Source organism: Phyllostomus hastatus, unplaced genomic scaffold, assembly GCF_019186645.2.
Source record: "Phyllostomus hastatus isolate PE091 unplaced genomic scaffold, TTU_PhHast_1.1 phas_contig_118, whole genome shotgun sequence".
Taxonomy (NCBI): domain Eukaryota; kingdom Metazoa; phylum Chordata; class Mammalia; order Chiroptera; family Phyllostomidae; genus Phyllostomus; species Phyllostomus hastatus.
In genome coordinates, this window is record NW_025333543.1 from 2,410,780 (window position 1) to 2,432,907 (window position 22,128).

The 22,128-nt window shown below is 40.3% G+C and overlaps 1 protein-coding gene across 1 annotated transcript in view; it reads left to right on the top strand.

Annotated features, from left to right (window-relative positions):
- The first annotated feature begins 217 nt into the window (after positions 1 to 217).
- The window catches only part of FAM3C (FAM3 metabolism regulating signaling molecule C), a 49,002-nt gene continuing 27,091 nt past the window's right edge, over positions 218 to 22,128 (top strand). Inside the window, exons 1-3 of the mRNA XM_045847697.1 lie at positions 218 to 383; positions 13,081 to 13,135; positions 18,910 to 19,014. Of these exons, the coding sequence (XP_045703653.1) occupies positions 13,123 to 13,135; positions 18,910 to 19,014 (118 nt within the window). The 5' untranslated portion in view covers positions 218 to 383; positions 13,081 to 13,122. The remainder of the gene's footprint in view (positions 384 to 13,080; positions 13,136 to 18,909; positions 19,015 to 22,128) is intronic.

Consider the following 22,128-nt stretch of genomic DNA (forward strand, 5'->3'; position numbering starts at 1 on the left):
ACCCGCTGCCGTGGCTCCCACGTGGCAAACTCACACTGCGCAGCTCAGCGCTGGACTTGTGCAGCGGACCTAGTCGCATTAGTCTTCCTCGGCTCTCCCGCCCTTCCCTCCGGCCTGCTTCTCTCGGTCCTCCACCGCCAGGGGGCGGGCGCGGCATCCCGGGTGGCGGGGGCCCATTGGTCCTGGCGGGAAGCGGGGAGGAGGCCCAGCGGCGAGCTGGCTTCCTCCGGCCACTTGCGGGGGGTGAAGGAAAGCCGGAGAAGCTCGGAAGGAAGCGGAGAAACCTGCGGGAGGTGGCGGCTGCTCCCGTCGGCCTCCGGGGAGACTGACTGCGCGGAGGCCGGAAGCCGGGCGAGCTTGGCGGAGAGGCGGGCGGGAGGCCGGTGAGACGGTCGGGGAGGCTGACGGAGCTGCGGCCCAGGGTGGGGAGGGTAGAGGGAGGCTCTGGGGAGCCGGGAACCCTCCTTCACCTTCATCTTCCGCTGACCCCGCCACAGGGGCGTGCCCTGGTTCTCCCTGTGAGTCTCTCCGGTGGGGGAGGACAAGGGCAGGACCAGAGCTACCAGGTCACGGTTGGCTGGGGGTCCGGGCTGCTGCCCCTGCGCCGTCATTCCCTCCAGGTGTCCCCTCCTGGGTCTCTCTGGAGATCCGGGCTGCGTCTGCACCTTGTGCCTTGGGCTCTGCGCTGGGGCTGCCACCTGGGGCGCACGATCCAGGAGGGGCACCGGCTTGGAAATAAGGGCTGAATGCTCCGAAGAGGCAGGGATGGAGTTCATGTTGCATTGGAACACTGTGGAGGGCCGTCTTGGCTCACTTGCAGTAAAGTTTTAATGTCTCTTAAACTGGACGTACTTTCATTTTTAAAACTATCCAGCCCATTGTTGTTGGGTGTCATCGATGAATGGGCTGTTCGTCCTTTTTCTTTCACCCCATTTATTGCCTGTCCCCACTGTTTGTACCATGTATGAGGATAAGTGACACTGGATCCAATTCCTAACAATATTACGAATGGATTGACATTTTGATATTAATATATCCAGTTGTGATTTTTGTCTTTATTCTCTACCTTAAAAAAATGTTTTCTTCTAATACGGAACCACTGTTTAGTGGACAGAAGCTTTTTTTTGTTTCTTTTTACTTACCAAAAAATATATGGATACATCAAGAAAGATGGCTGCTGTGGAATAAAAAATATGGATACTATAATACTAGATACTATTAGATTGCTTACTAGGAACTGTGCCAAGTGGTTTCATAGGCATATTTATTTGTTTCTTACAACCCAAAGAGTAGGTCCTTTTATCTATCTTTCCCAATTTTACAGAGAAAATAGGAACTCCTCTGGAGATAGATGCTCACAGTAGGTCCCAAATCCTTTGGCTACCTTGGGGGCATTAGTGGTATTCTATCACTTTTTTCAAGTTTGGGGAAACATGACTTAGTCATGTGCTGCATAATGATGCTTTGGTCAGCTATGGTCCCATGTCCCAGAAGAGTATGATGGAGCTGAAAAATTTCCTATCATCTAGTGACATCATACCTCATGGCATTACTCACGTGTTTGAGGTGATGCTGGTGTAAACAGGCCTGTGCGGCCCGCAGTGTAGGAGCAGAGCACATACAGTTGACCCATGAACAACCGGGGTTAGGAGCTCCCATTCCTGCGCAGTTGAAAATCCAGGTGTAAATCTTGACTTCCACAGTCAGGTTTCCCACCCTAGATTTCACTAACTGCAGATTGAAAAAAGTATTTTCACATTCCTAACTGCAGACTCCCAACCGTGGATTAAATACACTGTTTCAGTGCATGTATACTGTTTCGATCCACAGTTAGTTGAATACCCAGGTGTGAAGGGTCGACTGTATTTATTGAAAAAAAATCCACTTATAAGAGGACCCTCACAGTTCAAACCCCTGTTCAACAGTCAACTGTATGTATAATACATACTATTGTATTTGATAATGGTAATAAATGACTATGTTACTGGTGTATGTATTTACTGTACTATACTTTTTATCATTATTTTAGCATGTACTCTTGTAACTTACTAAAAAAAGGTTTGCTGTAAAATAATATGTCATACCGCGCTTGCAGTAGCCTCATGTATCTCATGTTCACCTCGTCTCTTTTTAACATACTGATTTTTAGAGAAAGAGGAATGACAGAGAGGGGGAGAGAGAGAGTGGGGCGGGGAGAGAAACATCAATCTGTTGTTCCACTTGTGCATTCATTGGTTGCTTCTTGTATGTGCCCTGACTGGAGATCAAACCTGACCCTGACCCTGGCCTGTTGGGCCATGCTCTAACCCACTGAGACCCTGCCAGGGCTCAACCTTATCTCTTGATTACACCGTTTTATCTTGTGCTTCCTTTGTTGGCTTGTGCAGTAACATGCTGCATTGCTTTGTAGCTTAGGGGTAATAGGCTGTATATCACGTAGCGGAGGCATACAGTAGGCCAGACCAGCTAGGTTTGTGTAATGGCGCTCTGTGATGTTGGCACAAGGACAAAATCGCATAATGACACCTTTCTCAGAACATGCTCCCATCATTAAGTGGCATGTGATAATTCACACAGGTTTTGCAGAGTACCAAGGGATCTCCATTTAACTTAGAAAACAAAAGTTAATAACTTAGGCCATTCAGAAAGAAATTGGCAGAGTCAGTGTCCGGCTTTGGGTGTATTCACTGTACCTCTTTTAAAGGCAGCCCAGTCTCTGCCCAGAGTTCCCTTTACTAATTAAGTCACATTCCTTTTCAATTTTATACAGGTGTTAGAAGCTTTGTTTCACAAATTCTGTGTAATGTTTTCTTGGCATATTAAAGACTAGCATATTTTTTTAAAGTAAAAAAGTTCAATGTAGTGATTCTCAACCTGTGAACCTTTCAGAATTGTGCACAAATGAGGCTTTTAATTTATTTTTTAAAGTGTAGTTGGTATGCCATCTTACTTCCATTGGGTATATTAGTTTTAGCGTGACTTGATATTTTTATAACTTACATGTGATCACCCCACTAATTCTAGTATTCATCTGTCACTATGTGAACTTTTTAAAAAGGACACAGGCCAGGTTCCCCTCAAATCCCTAATGTAGGGATTTCTGTTTAAAAGGGGGGCTTCTGTTTAAAAGGGAGTTAAATTGGCCCTGGCCAGAAAGTTCAGGTGGTTAGAATGTTGTCCTGATACGCCAAGGTTGCAGGTTTGATCCCCAGTTTAGGCACGGGCAAAAATCAACCGATGAGTGCATGAGTGAGTAGAGCAACAAGTCAATTTTTCTCTCCATCTCCCTCTTCCTCTCCCTTCTCTCTCTCTAAAATCAATAAATAAAATTTAAAAATAAATAAATAAAAGGGAGTTAAGAATAAAGCACCACTGGGTTAAAGTGACTTAAAAATAAACTCAATGGATGTTTTCACAGAATTTTAATGTAGATTGCTACCTTAAGCATTGTCAACTCATCACTCTCCAAGATTAATGAAGATACATTACAAAGGAAAACACAGTTGGGCTAAGAGACTGTTAAATGGCAACAAAAAGAAAGTAGTGTTCACTTTAGGGGATGATGAGGGTCTAATATTTTCACCACATATTTTATGTCTTAAATGGTTAGTCTCAGTATTTAAAAATTTTCACATTTAAAAATGTGAGAGTGCCTACTGTGCGCCAGCAATTATTATTGCTGGTACCCTGGCGGCTATGAATAAGGCAGCCTGGGCCCTCACAAAGCTCCTTTACTTTGAAGCAGTAAGATTCTGTATCTCTCTCTATTTTGTACTTATTTCCTGAAGCCGAAAGGTACAAGACCCAAGAAGCAAAAGATTTTGGTCTTAGATCTCACAAAAATCCATCTAGCTCAGAGCTTAATACAATAGCAAAAATTTGTCTCAAAAAAATTATCTAGAATTTAGTCCCAAAGGATCCTTTTCTTTGGAATCAGATAATCTGTATTTTAAACAATACCTCTGCATGTTGTTATTTCATGAACAGGATTGGCCAAACTATTTAATATCATACATGCCTTGTTCTCTTAATCTCATTGGGGAGATTGGGCAAAATTCTCAAGATCTCAAAACTTTAAAAGGCTTTATGATTGCTCTGGTTGGTGTGGCTCAGTTGTTTGGGCATTCTCCTAGAAACCAAAGGTCACAGGCATCATTCCAACCTGGACCCTTGCCTGGGTTGAGGGTTCGGTCCCCAGTCAGGGCTTTTGCAAGAAGCAACTGATTGATGTTCCTCTCTGTCATGGATGTTTCTCCTACCCTCTCTCTGGAATCAATAAAAGAAAAATGAATAAATACATACATAAATGTTTTATGATTTTTATTCAGCTCCTAAAATACAGTCAGCTGAATTTCTTTTGGAGGAGGAAATTAAGTGTTCCATTACCTCTGAATTTGTACAGCTCCATCAGTATTCTTGGTTGAAACTGTTCTTATATTACTTATATTTTCCTTATTTCTAATCAAATTTTTGCTTCTCTTCATGATTTTTCTAGTTTTACTCTGTTGAATTTTTCTTTTTCTATTTCATTTTCAAAAAAATTAAATTTAACTCATAGAACATAAAATTTGTTATTTATAATTCAGTGACAGTACATTCACAGAGCTGTGCAATCATCACTTCTGTTCAGTTGTAAAATGTTTTCGTCACCCCGAAAGGAAACCTCATGTCCATTAAGCAGGTTACCCCTCTACCCTGCCACTTTCCTCTAGCCCCTGGCAACCACTAGTCTACTTTCTGTCTTTATGGATTTACCTGTTCTGCATTTTTCATGTAAATAGAGTCATATAGTATGTGGTCATTTGTGTCTGGCTTATTTCACTTAGCATTATGTTTTACAGGTTCACCCATGTTGTGTGTATGAGAACTTCCTTCCTTTTTATAGCTGAATAATACTCCACTGTGGATATATGCCATGTTTTGTTTAGCTATTCATCTGCTGGTGAACCCTGGGGAGTTTTTGTGGGCATATGAGGAAAAGTTATGTGGACATCCACAGCAGGGAGTCAGGTCCTGGATTTTTATCCTAAGTTCTACAAGGTTTGTAAAGGTAGTATCATGGTATCAGGTGTACTTTTTTTTTCTTTTTTTCTTTTTTTTTCCATAAGAATTGGTGAGCTGTCCAGGTCTCTTGAGCAAATGGAACCACTCTTCTACATTTGTTCACATAGAAGGTCTGACTGGCAGAATTATGTTTGCTCTCGCGGTTCTGCAGACTACTTAAAGCACTAAAGTGCAGTGGGTTTGTAGGGGAATTCTTAAACATTCATTCAGAATAGGAACCTGTAACTTCTCATATAATGTAAAATAGTTCCATGAGATGCAGGTAGTTATACTGTATGTAAATTTGTGCCTCTTTCTGTTCTCTTTTTTGTGGCAGTTTATTAACTGGACACTTCTTTACCCTACTTTTGTTCAGCTTATAGTTAAAATGTATTTAGTTTTATTTTTGCCATCATTGTCTGTAATATTTATTTATTTCTATCCTTTCATCTTCCTTCTAGATGGATGGTATAGTGTAAGATTAAATTAGTTTATGTAACAACTGTTCTATCAACAGTTGTAAAACTCTGAAGGAGCAGGCAGAACTAAATGTCATTTTTGTCTTGTTTTCTGTTTTGGAGATGTTTTGTGCTCTTGGTTACAGAAGTCTATCACCATTTCACTTCTTTAACTGGATTATGACTTTTTAAGTAAAATTCTGCTTTGGTAGATGAAGAAAAACTGCAAGCAAACATCTGGGTAATTTTTATCTAACACTGTTGTAACCATAGCAAACAGGAATTTTCTCGTCTTCTCTCCAGATTTATTCAACTGAGTCCTCTCCCTCCTCAGCCTCATAGGGGACCTGGCCCAGAGTCAGGCTCATTGCCACTCATTGTAGAGGAAAGAATGAAAGTTCTCATCATGTGAATTTTACCTTTGGGCTTTTTTGGCCTAGATCTTCCTCATTTTTTTTTTAAATTCCCCTAGATTTGTCTGTGTTTGGATTGATGTGGATCTGAAGTTCGCAGATCTGAGCCTGAGAGAGAATTAACTGTGGAGCTTCCAAACCATGCAGGAGTTCTAATCCTTACTCCTAGGGATTCTGAGCTGAGGAATTGGTGTTGAAAAAAAAGCCCACAGTTGTGGGGTTCATGCTGTGGGTGACATTGCAGTTAGGGCTTCAAAAAACCGGATTTGGTGTTTCATTGAATCTGAGATGTTTGTGAGGAACGCCATATTTTATACACTAAGAAAAAAAAAATGTAGGCCTAGGCCTGACTTAAGACATGTTAAATGAGGGAACTAATGTGCACTGTAGAATCAGTAAAATAGTGAATCACAGGCCCCTCTTTGTTATGATCAAAGGTTATTAGGAAGCATAGAAGCAATGAAATAAAAGAATTATAGTGCAACATTTCTTCAGACCTTTTACTATGCACAATATTTGTTTATAATAAACTTCAATATAAGGTGCATGTACTTGGCATTTATTTGTAATGATGATTGCACTAGTGACCGTTTTAAAATGCAGTTTAGCTTTATTGTAGGCTATGAGGCACTCCAGTTTGGCCCATGTTATTTCTATCCTATCCATTTCCAGTCATTTACAGGCTGTTGGTCTAGTTCAGAGGCCTTATTTCTGCCTTCTTTGTACTGTAGTGCATTCCATTTGTAATTCCAGTGCCCTGAAATGCTTAATGTTACTTTGACATTGGGTGTGGATTGATCACTTTATTTTTATCTTTATCATCCCCTTAACCCTTATTAAGGCCAGCTAGTTGTATAAGCATACATACCAGCCATCTACTGTCCTCTTTTGAGTAGTTTTAGGATATAGTGGTGATAATCAGGGTTAAGCACCACATCTGTATCAGAGTAAACCAGAACTCTCGCTGCCAGCTGAAAAAGAGTGCTGTTGTGGCATGTTGGGTATGGGAGGAGAGACATTGGGGGGTGAAAACAAATCTGTGCGAGTGAAGATTCAGTGGAGCACCGCCCTACCCACCTATCGTGCTTCCTTCTTGCATCATCTTGGAAAATGAAAATAACTTTGTCAAGAAAAAGTTGCTTAGCCGTATTAGCTTACGGAGGCAAAGCAAAGCACATGCCCATTTGGTTTTTAATCACTGGAAGTATATACATAGTTAAGTGCTTGTTGATCAACTGAAATATTTCAGAAATCTGGTATCTGATTTCTGAAGATACCTGGTATCTGAAATCTGAGATACCAGATTTCTGAAGAGGTAAGAACTTGAGGTGTCTAGCTAAATCACATTGATTGAGGGAGCTGTAACTATGGAATTCTTGATGCTGAGCTGAACAATGTTGAAATACTTTTGCTCCCAGAATTGTAGTGTGTGTGGTCAGGTTTGGTTATGACAAGAGCAAAATTCTGAGGTGTCCTAAATTGAATTACAGCAGGCTGCAGGGTAGAAGGAGGAGATAAGACAGGTTGATCAGTTAATTAGCTGCAGGGCAATAGCAACAGAAGACAGTTCATCCCTGACCATGTGTTTGACACGTTGCATTAACTGCCAGGTGGCTCTTTTCCCCAGTTACCTAGATAGCATAGTCCAGCAGGCCACCACCAGGTGCCTGTTCTTCCTGCTTACAGGTGATCTGACTGTTGCCCACCACCAACCCTAAAGAGCAAACCCGTCTTCCTTAGGGACTCTGCACCTATCCCAGAACTAGCTGCACCTCACCTTCCCCCACCCCCTTTAGCTGTAGCCAGTGTAAGTTCTTTCAAAACGACTTCCATCTTTCTTCCCCAAACTGGTAGCATAAAAACCCATCAGCTCCAGGACTGTGGACATGTCTCCACCTGGTGCTGCTGGTATGGTCAGCAAAGTAAGTTCCTCTGTTTTAAGAATATTTTTTAATTTGAATTTTATTGTTTATTCCTCTATCTCAAGTTGGCAAAATTATAACCCATGGGCTCTGTATGACCCACAGCCAAGATTGGTTTTTACATTTTTAAGTGATTTAAAAAAAAATCAAAGGAAGAATGACATTTTGTAGTGTAACAATTTCATGAAATTCAAATCCAGTATCTGTAAATAAAGGCTAATCCCAATACACCTGAGCCCCTGGGTTCGTGTGTGGTTTACGACTGCTTTCCAGCCTCAGTGCAGAGCGGAGCAGCTGCAGTAGAGACTGTGTGGTCCGCAAAGCCTAAAATACTGACCACCTGGCTTCTTTACAGAAAAAGTTTGCCAATAGTTCCTCTATTTTATTCACATAAATAAAGGTATTGTTAGAAATGTGTGAGAAATAGAGGCAGGAGGAACTGGATGATCTGTTCCAAGTGACTTTATTTGATTCTGCGCTTGCACATGGGCTGAGTCTGGACTGACTGCAGCCCTGGGGGATGGGGGAGGAGTCAGGAATGGGGTTTTTTAAAGAAAAAGCATGGGGTTTGTGAGGGGATAGGGGAGGGGTTAGTCTCTTGCTCCTCTGGGCAGGTGCCTCAGGGTTAGGTAAAGGACAGGCTGTTCCCAGGTACAGGTCAGTCTGACCACTGCTTTTGTGGCTGGTGCCAGGTGTCTACTGTGGGAGGTGGGAGAGAGTTTCAGTTAAGCTGTGGGCTGTCAATTGAGTCCAGACTACTGAGTCACGAGCAGCCCAGCGGGTTGGAAAACTGGCCTGACTGGGTCCTGAGTCGTCTAGCAGGCTGGGAAACTGGCCTGACCCTTTCAGGTATTTTTTGCAAATAACTTTAAATAACATACTTTTGTTTCTACATAAAATCAGAAAACCAGGGGACTTAGTTGCATTATCCTTTTTTGATTTCAGTATTACCACTTTTTCCTCAACTGTTCTGGAATGAAAGTTTAATCTTTTACATTTTGATTTTGAGGAGGCCTGTGTAGTGTGTGCTCTCCAAGGAAACAGAAGCAATAAGAGAGAGAGGAGGGGAAGAGAGACAGAGATAACAGGTAGATATCACAAGGAATTGGCTCATGCAGTTGTGGAGACTGAGAAATCAAAGGATCTGCAGCCAGCAAGCAGGAGAGTCAGTGGTAGGTAGAGTTCCAATCCGAATCCAAAGGCCTGAGAACCTGGGGAACTGATGGTGTGAGTTTCAGTCCAAGTCGGAAGGCAGGTAAAGAGCAATGTCCCAGCTCAAAGACAGTAGACAGGGTCAGTTTTCCCTTCCTCAGACCTTTTAGTTCTGTTCAGGCCTCCAGGCCCACTCACGCTGAGGAGGGCAAACTGCCATGTGCCGATTTTACCTAGAAACACCTTCACCGACACACAGAATAATGTTTAACTAAATATCTGGACACCCCATGGCCCCGTCAAGTTGACACGTAATTAACCATTTCTGGACCTAAATATACTTTAAATCTATCTGCTCTAAATCTGTCTTGTGCTTTGACTTTTTTTTCTAGTCCTCTTGAACAAGCCCCAGTTCACATGAATATTAAGTGAATCGTACACATTTCGCTCAGTTGATTCATTTAAAATTGCATTTGGCCAGCATAGTTTCTTTATATTTATGAAGTTTAATTTGTAGTATTTTTTTCTGATTTAATTGTTACCATTAATAGTAAATACATCAACGGATGTGTTTGTGTGTTTCACTTTCTTCTGTCTTTGAGGAAGGTCCTAATACACATGCTTAGTCATTTTGTCACATCTCTGGAGTGGGGTTGGCAGCAGAGAGTAGCAATTCCCAGAGCAATTTACCAAAGCCAGATTGAGTGGCATGGAATTTTGTCAACAAGTTCCTTATATTAGAGTATGTCAGTGAGCCCTCGGGGGTGAAAGAGAAGTGGATTTGTTTGTACTGTCAGCTTCTTACTTTTATCCTTCTTACGACCTTAGACAAATCCCTTGACTTCGTCTATAATGCCATGCTAATACCCACTGCCTAGAGGGCTGTTGGGAAGACTGCATAAAATAAGAAGGTGTGTGAATTGCTCTGCAGTATGCATTCTTACCTGGTTTATGCGGACTCCCAAGACCTTCTCCTCCTTCGTAAATGATTATTTTTATGATTCATTTTGTTTATATAGAATCGTGGCCTTGTGATTCAAATGATGGTGCTGGAGTCCATTTGTCAAGGAAAGAATGAAAGGATCCACCTGTGCATTTATCTGTTTTTCCTGGTGTTGATTGATTCCAGGACTATACCTGCTTATTGGGCCTGATTTTCACACAACTTCCCTAAATTAGACTAAAGTAGATAATTGGGCTGAAGGAAGCATTTAAATTATAAGACATTCAAAGCAATCCGGTGTGTTGCTTTGAGACCCTACTTTAGGCTCTCTTCGGGCTGGGGCTGGGTCACATTCTTAATGAGTGTTTATCCAGGACAGTGTCTCACTGCCGAAGGGCCTCGCGGTGACCCTCCTTGCAGTGGATTCTCAGGGGACTGTGCACTTTACCTGTTAGCAACCTGATCTGGTTCACTCATTTATCTAAAACAGTGAAACTTGTTATTTTGGCCTGTATGTATTTCACAAATGTACTTCCGGAGTTGTTTTTTGTTTCAATCTGCCCTAAAAATAGTTTCTCCTACCATCAATATTCTAGTTTCAGTAAGTGGACCTACATTTCTACCTTTTAATGAACAAATAAGAAAAATGATACATTCTTTTCACCTATGACTTCTGGATTAATGAGATCTGCATTTCTAGCAGAGGCCTCTTGACCCTTTTGCTGTGGTGTTTGGGTTTTCTGGACCAGGTCTGTCCCTCCCTGATTTTTGGAGCTTCAGCCTCCAGTTTACACAGGATCCCATTGTTTTACTTTCCCCCTAAGATGATCCTGTGTAATGATTTTCCTTGTTTTTAAATGTCCTTCCTCCCAAGAAGAGGAGTTGGAACTAACACATTGTAAACTGATGCTCCTTGATTTGCTCGCAGATATATTCAATAATTTTTCCATAGGCTGATTTACACTCTTACAAAACTAATTAGCTTCTTAAGCAAACGAATTAAAATGTGGTAGAACTGAAATTTGATGAGAATTTAATTTAGAGATTTTACTAAGTGTTTTTATTCTCTGAGAAATTTAATGGAAAACATCAATTCAGCCAGACAATTGTAGTTGCTTATATCACGGTCTTAACTAGTGATCAGTTTAGACGCAGGCTTGTTAGGCGATGCAAAGAGACAGCAGGCGTGTGAGGCAGTGGCTTTAACTGCGCAGGTGTGGCCCCTCAGCAAGCAATGGAACAGTGAAATAGCACAGCCATTGCCTGCCCAACTGCTTATCACACTTTCAAAGAAATTTTCCTAGGTTGCACTCAGATAAGGAACAGGTTATTCTGGAACATTAGCTGGGAGGAAAAGCACGTGGGTGTTATGAACATAGTGTCCATTTTTGCTAGAAGTCGAAACAGGGTTTATAAGCACTTGGAGTTTTCATTTGAAAAGCCGAGGTTTTTTTTCTGCTTATACGTGATGGTTTGTGGACACTTCAGAATCTCTTCTTTCCTTTTGATATTTTCCAGGCCTGTGGATAAGTAGTGAGTTTAAATAGATATAGAACATTGACTTTCCCTATTATGTGGAAGGTGTTCAGATAACTAACAAAGGAAAATAAATCAGTAATGTTCAATTCAGTACTAGGTGAAATGTTGATATGTTCTTCAGGGTAAATTAGGCAGAATAAAGAAGTTCGCATAAGGGCATTGACGCTTTGGATGCTCCCCACCCCCACTAACTCCTTATGGGTGAATAAGAAAACTGCAGGTCTCTCTTCCTTTTAGTGTCCTTCAGGGGTGGGGCATTGTTTTTATTTGAAGCAGAGTCTGTGTATCATTAGATCAGACTTCATCAAACACCAGTATGAAAATAGTCTAAAATTCAGGTTTTTTAAACATTTATTTTTAGAGAGAGGGGAAGGGAAGGAGAGAGGGAGAGAACTGTTCATGTGCGAGAGATAAATTGATGGGTTGTCAACTGGGGACCTGGCCCACAACCCAGCACGTGTCCTGACTGGGAATTGAACTGGTGACCTTTCAGTTTGCAGGCTGGAGCTCAATCCATGAGTCACACCAGCTGGAGCAAGATGTACTTTTGATTAATGTGATTCATTAATCAGAATTTCCTTTTGAGTTCTTTTCCTGTACAATAGATTGAGTAGACTACAGTAGCTGTCTAGCTAAACTTGGGCATGAATTTCCTGTTAATCACATTTACTTGCTTTTCCATTTGCTTTTTAAAATTTTACCTCAGTTATTTCTTAGGAGGGATATATACATACACAGATTCTTTTCCAGTATCTATTTGTTGTTATTTGGATAATACCAAAGGACAATTTCTTCATTGATGGTTAACATACACTGTCCATAATAATTGCTGCAGTATTTAAAATTTTAATTCTACACTTGTGAATATGTATTTTTATAAACTTAAATTGAAAACATGAAGAGAAACAGAAGGCTGGTATTAAAATAAGAAGGCTTTTCTATAGGTGCTTATCATAATGACACCTGAATTATGTCACAGTAAAAATGAAGTGGCATCCTATAGTGGAGTAAGCCCTGCAGCAGGAGTCGGAAGACCCTTAAACCCTAGACACCTTCTATAATTAATTTGTTCCATGCCTGACTGGGTAAGCAACTTAACCTCTTTGACCTTCAATTGCAAATTGAAAATTTGGAACTAAATATCCAAAGTTTGTTTTTTTTCTTGTTTTTTAAGATTTTATTTATTTTTAGAGAGGGAAGGGAGGGAGAAAGAGAGAGGGAGAGGGAAACATCAATGTGCGGTTGCTGGGGGCTGTGGCCTGCAACCCAGGCATGTACCCTGACTGGGAATCGAACCTGCGACACTTTGGTTCGCAGCCCGTGCTCAATCCACTGAGCTACGCCAGCCAGGGCTCCCAAGTTTCTTAATGGATGCATAATCACTGACAGTATTAAGGCATTAGCTCCTCTTCACCAACCTGATAGCCGGTTTCCCCTCAGTAGCTTTCATGGTCCAGCAGCCGGGACACACCCAGTCATGTGAGTTTTTTCATTAGATGTCAATATCTTTAGAATGTCATGACACTTAGTTTAATAAATACACTTAGATTCAATCTGAGAAGGAATGTTCCTTCTAGACCTAATGCTGTTTGCCTTTCTTTTGATTTTAGGAACTTTTTTAATGAAAAGTGCCAAAGACTGAAAAACCAAACATGAGGGTAGCAGGTAAGATATGTCCATTCAGTAGAAATAATTTTTCTTCTTGTGTAACCTGTTTGGAGAGGGTAAATAATCTTTTTCTGGGTCAAATGCAAAGCTGAAATATAACAAGCTAAATCATTATTTAGACTCTTTACTTTTTTATAGTTGGCAAATCATAAATTGGACATTTAGTGAGTGTTACATAAGTGGGGGCACTTTCATTGAAATTATTTATGTTAAATAGTTTAAGTTATGGTTTCAGTGTTCATGTTCTTATACATTTAGTTTATTTGCCTAATAATATATAATGTCCATATGAAGAACAATTTGACAACCTTGGGGTACTGATTTTTGTTTTTGATAAGTTCTAGCTTGTTAAGGAAAAGGAGCTGTAAAATTTAAAAGCTTAAATTTTCCCTTTGTATATATATAAATTAAAACTAGTGTATGCAAAGGATTCAATAATGTGTTTTTGCTTAAATGACTGTGTACAGAGTGGGGCAGAAGTAGGTTTTCAGTGGCGAGGACACAAAACAGTTTATTTTTGTATTATTATTAATTATTGTATTATTTTCATATGTACAACTGTAAACCCACTTCTGCCCCATCCTGTATTTACTAATTCAAGTTCAATCTTCCTAAGTGAGATTATGCATAGAGACATCTGTTCCTTAGGCGGCATACTGAGGAAATTTAAAAACACTGCTTGATGTCCCTAGCATTAATGTAGTGATCCTTAAATGTAAAAAGAATAGATCCATAATAATTAGAGGAGCTGATGACCTGCCTCTTCCGAGTGAAAATAAGTGTAGTCCTAAAGGCAGTATACACTTTACGTAGAAATTTCTGCTAAGTTTGTATCCAACATAGAAGATAACCTGTAAATCCTCAAAATCAATTAGTCTTTCTTTTATCATCCTCTCACCAGCAAACAAATGATTTTCCTATGGGGGTGTCTCTTAGAAGAACCTAAAATCAAAGTGGGAGGGCAAATAAGTCTTTCTACAGGTGATTAAAAATCACGATTGTTAAACAAAGATAACTGGGGGGTGTTTACTAATGCTTTTGTGGAAATTTGACTTGGTCATAGACTTACAAAAACATTATTTTTTGAGTAACTATACAATACTAAACTAGAATATTTTCAGAAACCAAGAGCTTGTTTGTGGCTTAAAAAAAAACAACAACATGTTTAATGTCTTATGTTTTTTAACAAAAATATTATCTTTGGATATAGCTGGACTATGATTACATATTTCCAGATGATTTTAAAAGTACCTATTTAATTAAAAATAGTTATTTGAAATAATCAAAGCAAGTTTCCCTTTCTCACATAATTGTACATTCATTCTAGTTGAAATTAACTTTGTCAGCTAGTCCATTTCCCTGATTCTTGCAGTTAATACCAAGGTTAATTGATAAGTAACTATTCACTGAGTACTTATTTTAATTTTGGCACTGTTCCTAGTATAGTTCTTCAAGGGATTGCTTTCAGTGAGTGAATAAGGAAGATTTGCTATTGTTGCGCGTGGGTCACCAGCCAGCAGTGACCACGGAACGCTGTGGATGGCTCGACGATAAACACGCGAGAAATAACGACACATGCACAGAGACAGACTAGTTTCTGTGGGGAAGTAGGGACAGAATGGCCACCCCCCCTAGTGGGGAGCACGCTGATTTACCGTCCATACCTGCTTTTATTAGGCTCATTTTGCATAATAATTCAGGTAAAGTACAGTACTCATTAGGGGAAGTAAGGAACTATAGAAAACAAAGAACTCTGCCAGTCTATTGAGTTGGGGTCAAAGAGCTGTAAGACTGAGGAACAAACTAACTTCCTCCTAAGACCCTTCTCATTCAACTGAGAGCATTCTAAACAAAGAAGGTTTCACAGTAATTTACATGTTCTTTCTTAGGCCTGATCACTCCGGGAAAGCCGCACTTCTCAGTACCGAGCTGCACTACCCTGTCATTGTTTCAGGCTTAGGTGGAGCAAGGGAACTAAGGCAACCAAGAGATAAGGAGATTTTCTTCCAGACGCTGAGAACTCAGGCTATGTCAAAGCCAAGGAGCGAGGGTCCATCACCCCCCTTTTTTCTGCAGCCCCCCCCCCAAGTCCTTCTTTTGGGGGGCCTCCCAAAGTGATCGTGCCTGGCTTAGGTCATTCCCCCCGTGGGGAATCTTACCCGTCTTTGGCTAACCGACCAAGCTTTTTGGGGTTCAGTTATGAATAAAGCAGCAGAAGCAGCATTCCTGCCAGGAAGATAAGCTTTTATCTCCTTGCCGGCTTACGGTTCCAAGGGCGTTCCCTTAGCCTTAGCTTAGGTGGGGGTTTCAGCCTCTGATACCAGTCAGGGCGGTTCCCAACATGCTATTAGTTTATTTCTTTCAAACTAATTAATCCTTTCTAATTTAAAAAAATCCTTGTTGCTTTGAAATGTGTTTATGGTCATTTATATAGGGAGGGATTGCTGTCTAAAGTTTATGCTTTTTAGTTGTTGAAAAATAGGATGTACCCAGATTAGTGCAGTTCATGGCTAGAAGGAATAGGGAGCCTCTTGGAAAGCTATGAATGAGAACCATGGTGTGGCATTTGTAGGCCCCTTCAAGTTCAGAATTGGATGGTAATCAGCTCTGGAAGAGACCCTCTGTAACGGACATTCGAGAACTCTGATGTTACGGAGGCTCTGCTAGCCTTCACCTGCCTACTTCTCTTAGGGAACATCTGCTTGCTCTGTTACCAGGTGGTTTCTCCACTTCTAACTTTTCCTTGGAGTGTGTGTGTCCTCCTAGTCCCTCTGATGGTCCAATACAAGTGACTGTGCCTTGGTTTAAGACTCAGTTCTACTACTGACGAGTTGTGTGAACTTTGGAAAGTGGTCTAAATTCTTAGTCTTGTTTCTCTTATTTGTAAAGTGAAAATAACTATCTTGAAAAGTTATGAAGAGAAATTATGCTTATAAAACATGTAGCTCTGCAGTAGTCACTAAAAAAATAGTGTATGTGTGTACGTGTGTGTGGTATGTATATGTCTGTCCAGAAGGTATCCAGCCATGTAATATGAAAAATAGAGACATTTATTGAAGAAGATACGAGGTACAAGAAACATTTTACATAGGACAATGATGCCTCAGTCCCCTTCAAAGTGGCACCTTAGGACCTCACGGAATTCTCCCAAATGTCATCAGCTGTCCCGTCATATTTTCTTGAATCTCATTGATAGTCTGAAATCTCTTCCCTTTCAAGGATGATTTTAGTTTTGGGAAAAACCAGAAGTCACAGGGCATCAAATCTGGGCTGTAGGTGGGCTGAGTCACCTGGGTGATTTGATATTTCACCAAAACACTCTGCACAAGATGCGATGCGTGAGCAGGCACATTGTTGTGATGAAGCTGCCAATCACCAGTTGCCCATACCTCTGGCCTTCTGAATCATCTGAATAGTTTCCGTGAGGAATGTTCAAGCTTAATGCAAAATTTGATGCAGATTTGTTGCTCTCCTCACTCAGTCATTTTGAATGCAGTGGTTACAAAGAACACATGCTCAGTCAATGGCATCTGCCGCCCCCACTGACTAGTACAGTGAAGTCATCATTGTTCACACATGCACATTCCAGTCCACTCCTTGGCTGCCAGGTTACATCGATCACACACAAACCATTTTTATACTAACAATGGCTGGAATCTTTCCATACAGACCTTCTTATGTACATATGGTGTATATAGTTTGTTTAGTATATGTTCAGGTGCAGCTTGGTATTGAATCTAGCCTAGAACTTCTATATTTTATAAACTTGATATTTTAATATTTCAATCTTGAACAGCAAGGGTTTCATCTCTCTGCTTTAGAGGGCAGGGAAAGGTAATCTCTAGTTGCACTGGCCCATGCTTGCTAGAAAATGAGATATTAACCTATCATGAAAATATGTATTCTTCATACCAAGGTGTCTTAAATGATCAAGAAGGAATATGCCACCTATTACCATTCCTCTGTGTAGGAAAGGCTTGTTGAGAGTAGCACTATGTGCCAGGTACCCTGCTAGATCCAGTGGGGAGAAGATTTCAAAGCCTCGTGGAACTTCACTGTCTCATGTACTACAGGTATAGGCAACTTGTAGTTGCTCTTGAAACGAGGAAGCTCAGTTTTGGGAGGGGAGAAGATAGGAAACGGAAGTGGGTTGAGGTTGATAAGTTGAGTAGTTAGGTTTTCTTATTGCCACCTCATTTCTATATTTAGAATGTTTCTCAGCAGAAATAAGCAGCTCTGAAACTGCTGCCTCTCAGCATCCTCGGCCTTTTGGAGCATCCTCCGTTCATTCTCTTCCCTCCTCTTGAGGACGTAGTCCTCATCTCTTTAGGTTCATGGAATTAGACGAATATAGTGCTTTTTTACTCCTCCTTACCCAGTAAGTTGAGTTTCAGTAGTTTTGGGGAGAATGTAGTAATTCGGGGTTCAAACAGTGTTATGCAGAGTGCTGGGCTGTGGCAGGATCTCCGGATCCTGGTCCCTGTGCTGCCACTACGGGATCTGTAATCTGAGGCAGCTGCCTCACCTCTGGACCTTGGTTTCCTTAAGGAGAATGAGATAACTGATGATATTTTCTACCTCTTTTTTTTTCTTTAATCTTTATCCAAGGACACGCTTAATGATTTTAGAGAGAGGGGAAGTGAGGGAGAGCAACATCAATCAGTTGCCTCTCCTATGCACCCCAGCCAGGGATCAAACTCTCAACTTGGGCATGTACTCTGACTGGGAATCGAACCTGAAACCCTTCAGTTTACTGCATAACATGTCAACCAACCGAACCATGCTGACCAGGGTTACCTCTTTTGTAGCAGTATAAATTAAACTTTAGGTAAGAGAGGGGGATGGAGATTGGACAGGGAAATACTCATATTGTTCCTGAATAACCTAACAAGATGGCTATGAAATCTGTAGGGTCAGAGGAAGATGTTTCCTTTCTGTCACTTTCCATTTCCTATCCTGTCTTTTACTTTTACTTTCCTAGATTTACATAGTTTTGGAGAAAAAGGACACATGATGATTAATATTAAGCACTTAATTAGTTAATAGGAATGCTAACTATTTGTAAGGCACTCAGAAATGGTTAGAGATATAAAAGTGTGGAAGACCAAGAGTCTGCCTTCATGGAGCTTACCCTGTAACCACATTGTCAACTACCTGTGGTAGGAGCTGGATGAAGTTGTGTAGGAGTGGGAAAGGCCTGTATTGAACTAGGTATCAAATGTGAGGAGGAATACTTCTTTGTTCAGTATACCAGGAGCATACATGCACCTCAAGAGAAAGGTCAGTTGGTGATAGGACATTTCACTTGAGAACTCCCCGTTAGGGGACAGTCTGCTCTGTTGTGTTAGTGTCTGCAGAAGGTTCAGTGTTTTGGTGTCATCCTGGATAGTACTGTTGCCCTTCATAGTTGGAAGAATTAGGGATGGGTTCGCCAACATACCTGGGGGCATTCTTCCATCAGCCACGACCCTTTGTGACGTCAGCCAGCATTGCTGGCAGGTCAGGCTTCCTGTGTAAAAGCAGGCAGGTGACTCAAGCAGTGCTTTGCCCGGATTGCTAGCCAATCTGATAATTCCTTGATCAGGAAAATCCTTTATCTTGATGGATATTTGGTACAATTTTTGTTGTAACTCAAGCGAAATTAAGTTCAATAGACAAAAAGTGAAAATTGGTTAGTCTTAAAACCTTTTCTGTAAACTTATACTCTTCATTGAAATGTTATATAATAAAAGTCCTGTGGGCTCATAAGCTCATTTCTGCCCTTTACCTAGGTGCTGCGAAGTTGGTGGTAGCTGTGGCAGTATTTTTACTGACATTTTACATTATTTCTCAAGTATTTGAAATAAAAATGGATGCAAGTTTAGGAAGTCTATTTGGTAAGTTCCATTTTTTTCACTTTCTTAAATCTTGTTTTTGATGTAATTGTTTCTTTACTACTTATCAACATTGAGTCACTGCCCTTTAGTCTGTTTAGAAAAGAAAATATAATTATACCAGCAGGCATGATTCATTAGAATATTATAAAATGCACAATAGAAAGTCTTAAAATTAATTCAGTATAAAGCATTAATCTTCCACTTAACATTCTGAATACATTTAATGGAATCTATTTCATATATGCTTAGGGTCATTATTCATTACATTCTAAATGTGCATTCCAGAAGATACCACACACTGCTTGAGTTGGCTGCTAGAACACTTGGAACTGAAACTAACCCTCAGTTAAAAAGTGGTTAGGAGTCACGATAATGCATTTTAAATACCAGCCACGGAAATCTATTTTGCTTTTTTACCTTTATTTTCCTTCTGCAGCATTTTTCTTTTGACCAATTTATTTAATGCTATATTGTAAACACTCCACTCTAAGCTACCTTAACTCAGTTTTTAACAAAATATTTACATTAATAAAACTAAATTGACATTTAAAATGTTTACATTATTTCTGGCAGTTGCCTAAGGTATTAAAAAATTGCTTGAAAGGTGAGGCTATGAAACCAATTAACAGTATTTTGACCTAGTAGGCAGAAAGTGGATGAAACAGCTTTCAGATCTCTGGAATAATGAATTTTGTTTTTCATAAATTAGTATTTGGAAGGAAACCACAAGACCTAATTCACTTCCCCTTACACTTGGCTTCAGATGTAAGGAGGGAAAATTGGGAGAACTGTAATAGCATAAACAATAAAATATTTAAATTTAAAAAACACTAACAGGAAGGCTAAGCACCAAATTCCTTAGTTATCTGTGGGACTTGGGTAGTAGGTAAGGGGACTTGAGCTTTATGTTTTATTTCTTAAAAAAAAAGCAAAAAAAAACCCCATCTAGAAGCAAATGTGGGAGTGAGATTATAGATGATTGTTAAATTACTTGTTATATTTCTTTATCTGCTTTAATGTTTGCACAAGATGCTTTGGGCAAACAAAGAAATACAATGATAGAAAACTGAAAAAAATAACCCCCAAAACGTATATTATTTGTCTACACCATTCTATAATCTCTAAAAAATATGCATGAAATTACAAGTCAGTTTAATTGCAGCAAACTTTTATAAAAGTCTTTTCAAGGTTCTTCTTCCAATATATCTAAAACTTAGTTTTGAAAAAGACAAGAAAAGGAAAACCACAATATTTTTTTTAAAGATTTTATTTTTTTATTTTTAGAGAGAGAAAGGGGGAGATAGAGAGAGAGAGAGAGAAACATCAATGTGTGGTTGCTGGGGGTTATGGCCTGCAACCCAGGAATGTACCCTGGCTGGGAATCGAACCTGCGACACTTTGGTTCGCAGCCCGCGCTCAATCCACTGAGCTACGCCAGCCAGGGCTAAAAACAACAATATTTGATAAAACACCAAAAAGAGTCATCGAGGCTACCATGAAAAAAATAAATATTTAGTAATAAACATATTTTGAAGTTAATGTAAAATAACAGCAACTACAAGAAGTCTCCCTTAAACCAGTGCTTCTCAAGCTTTGCTGTCAAAGGAATTGCCAGGGAATCTTGGCAAAAGCAGGTTTTGAATGATTTTCTGGGGTGGGGCCTGGGAGTTTGAATTTCTAACACACTCCCAGGTAGACCTGAGGTTCCTGTCCATGGTTCACATTCTGAGTGTCAAGGCTTTAGACAATTCAGATGTGTAGTCATCAATTTCTGTATAAACATTTTTAGGTGACTTTCTTACAGTGACTACTTAAATGTACTTCCTTGTGTTACACTAAATTCTGCCTTTTATACTCCCAGGTAAATAATAGCAATTCACTTGCTTCTACCTGCTGGAGTTCTCTTCCAGATTAATGGTGTCACAAGTAGTAAAATTGTAGTCATACTCCTTCAGGTCATCTTTTTATCTTAAGTTTTTATCTTATCAAATTAAGGAAGCTTCCCTTTCAATCACTTCTGTTAATGTAGTGATTATTCTTCTGAACCGTCTGTTTTTCAGTGCAGGTCCTAAAATGAAGTATTCAACATAGATTCAGCATAGAGTAGTTATTGCAAAGTGTAGTGAGCCTTGACTGACTTCTTCTTGTATACGGTATTTCTGTTACTACAGAGGCCCAGTCTGGGGCCTTGGAGAGTGAGCTGGTTTCAGTTGCATGATGGGGCGGAAAGACACTGAAGGCACTGAGGACTTGTTCAGTGTTGCTGAGGAAAGAGTGTGTATAACTAATTCTTCTAAGAAAGGCTGATGGTTAAGGAGGAAGATTATGGGATGGTAGTTTGAGGCAGGAGCAAGTTGAACATTTTTTTCTTTTTTGAAGTCATGGAGAGACTTTCATTTGTCTAGAGGCCTTGGACAAAGATTCAGCGAATTACAAATTGGTGGAGATTGACAAAAAGCAGGATCCTTGAGAGAAGGGAGGCAACAGGACCATTGGTACAAACAGAACTTTGGGGAAAAGGCCCAGTGTTTTCTGAGAGAAGAGTCTGGATGAAGCCAGTGTTTACCCTAGTTTGGATCTTCCTGTCGAGCCTGTCGATGGTGACCCTTTCTGTCACCATCAAAGGGGTTCTTTCTCTTTGATATCTGCCTATCTCACCAGTGCCAGAGTCACTAAAACTCATGAACCTTTAGTACTGACGATTACCAAAGGATAAAATCTACACTCCCTGCTCAGCATGGCATTCAGACCCCACAACCTTCCTCTGCTTCTCTCGCCTGTTCTCTGTCCCTCCCCATCCGTGTTTCATACTCACTTTGCCAACCTGCACGTGATCTAGGGACACAAATCCTGCCCTTTCATTCCCCAGCCACTGCCCTTGCCCTGCAGATGCCTCACCCTGCACTTCCTTCTCGTCTTCCTTCATCTGTTAATCTTGTCCATTTTTAAAACCCCATCAATGTTGTCCTCTTGACAGAAGTTGCATTTGAACCTCTCTTTTCCCTATTAGAATGTATTGCTCCTGTTTCTGAACTGTTTGTCCTAATGCATAGTAGTTATATCTCAATTGGACACTGGTTTTATTCTGCTTCATATTATAGTTTCTTTTCTTTT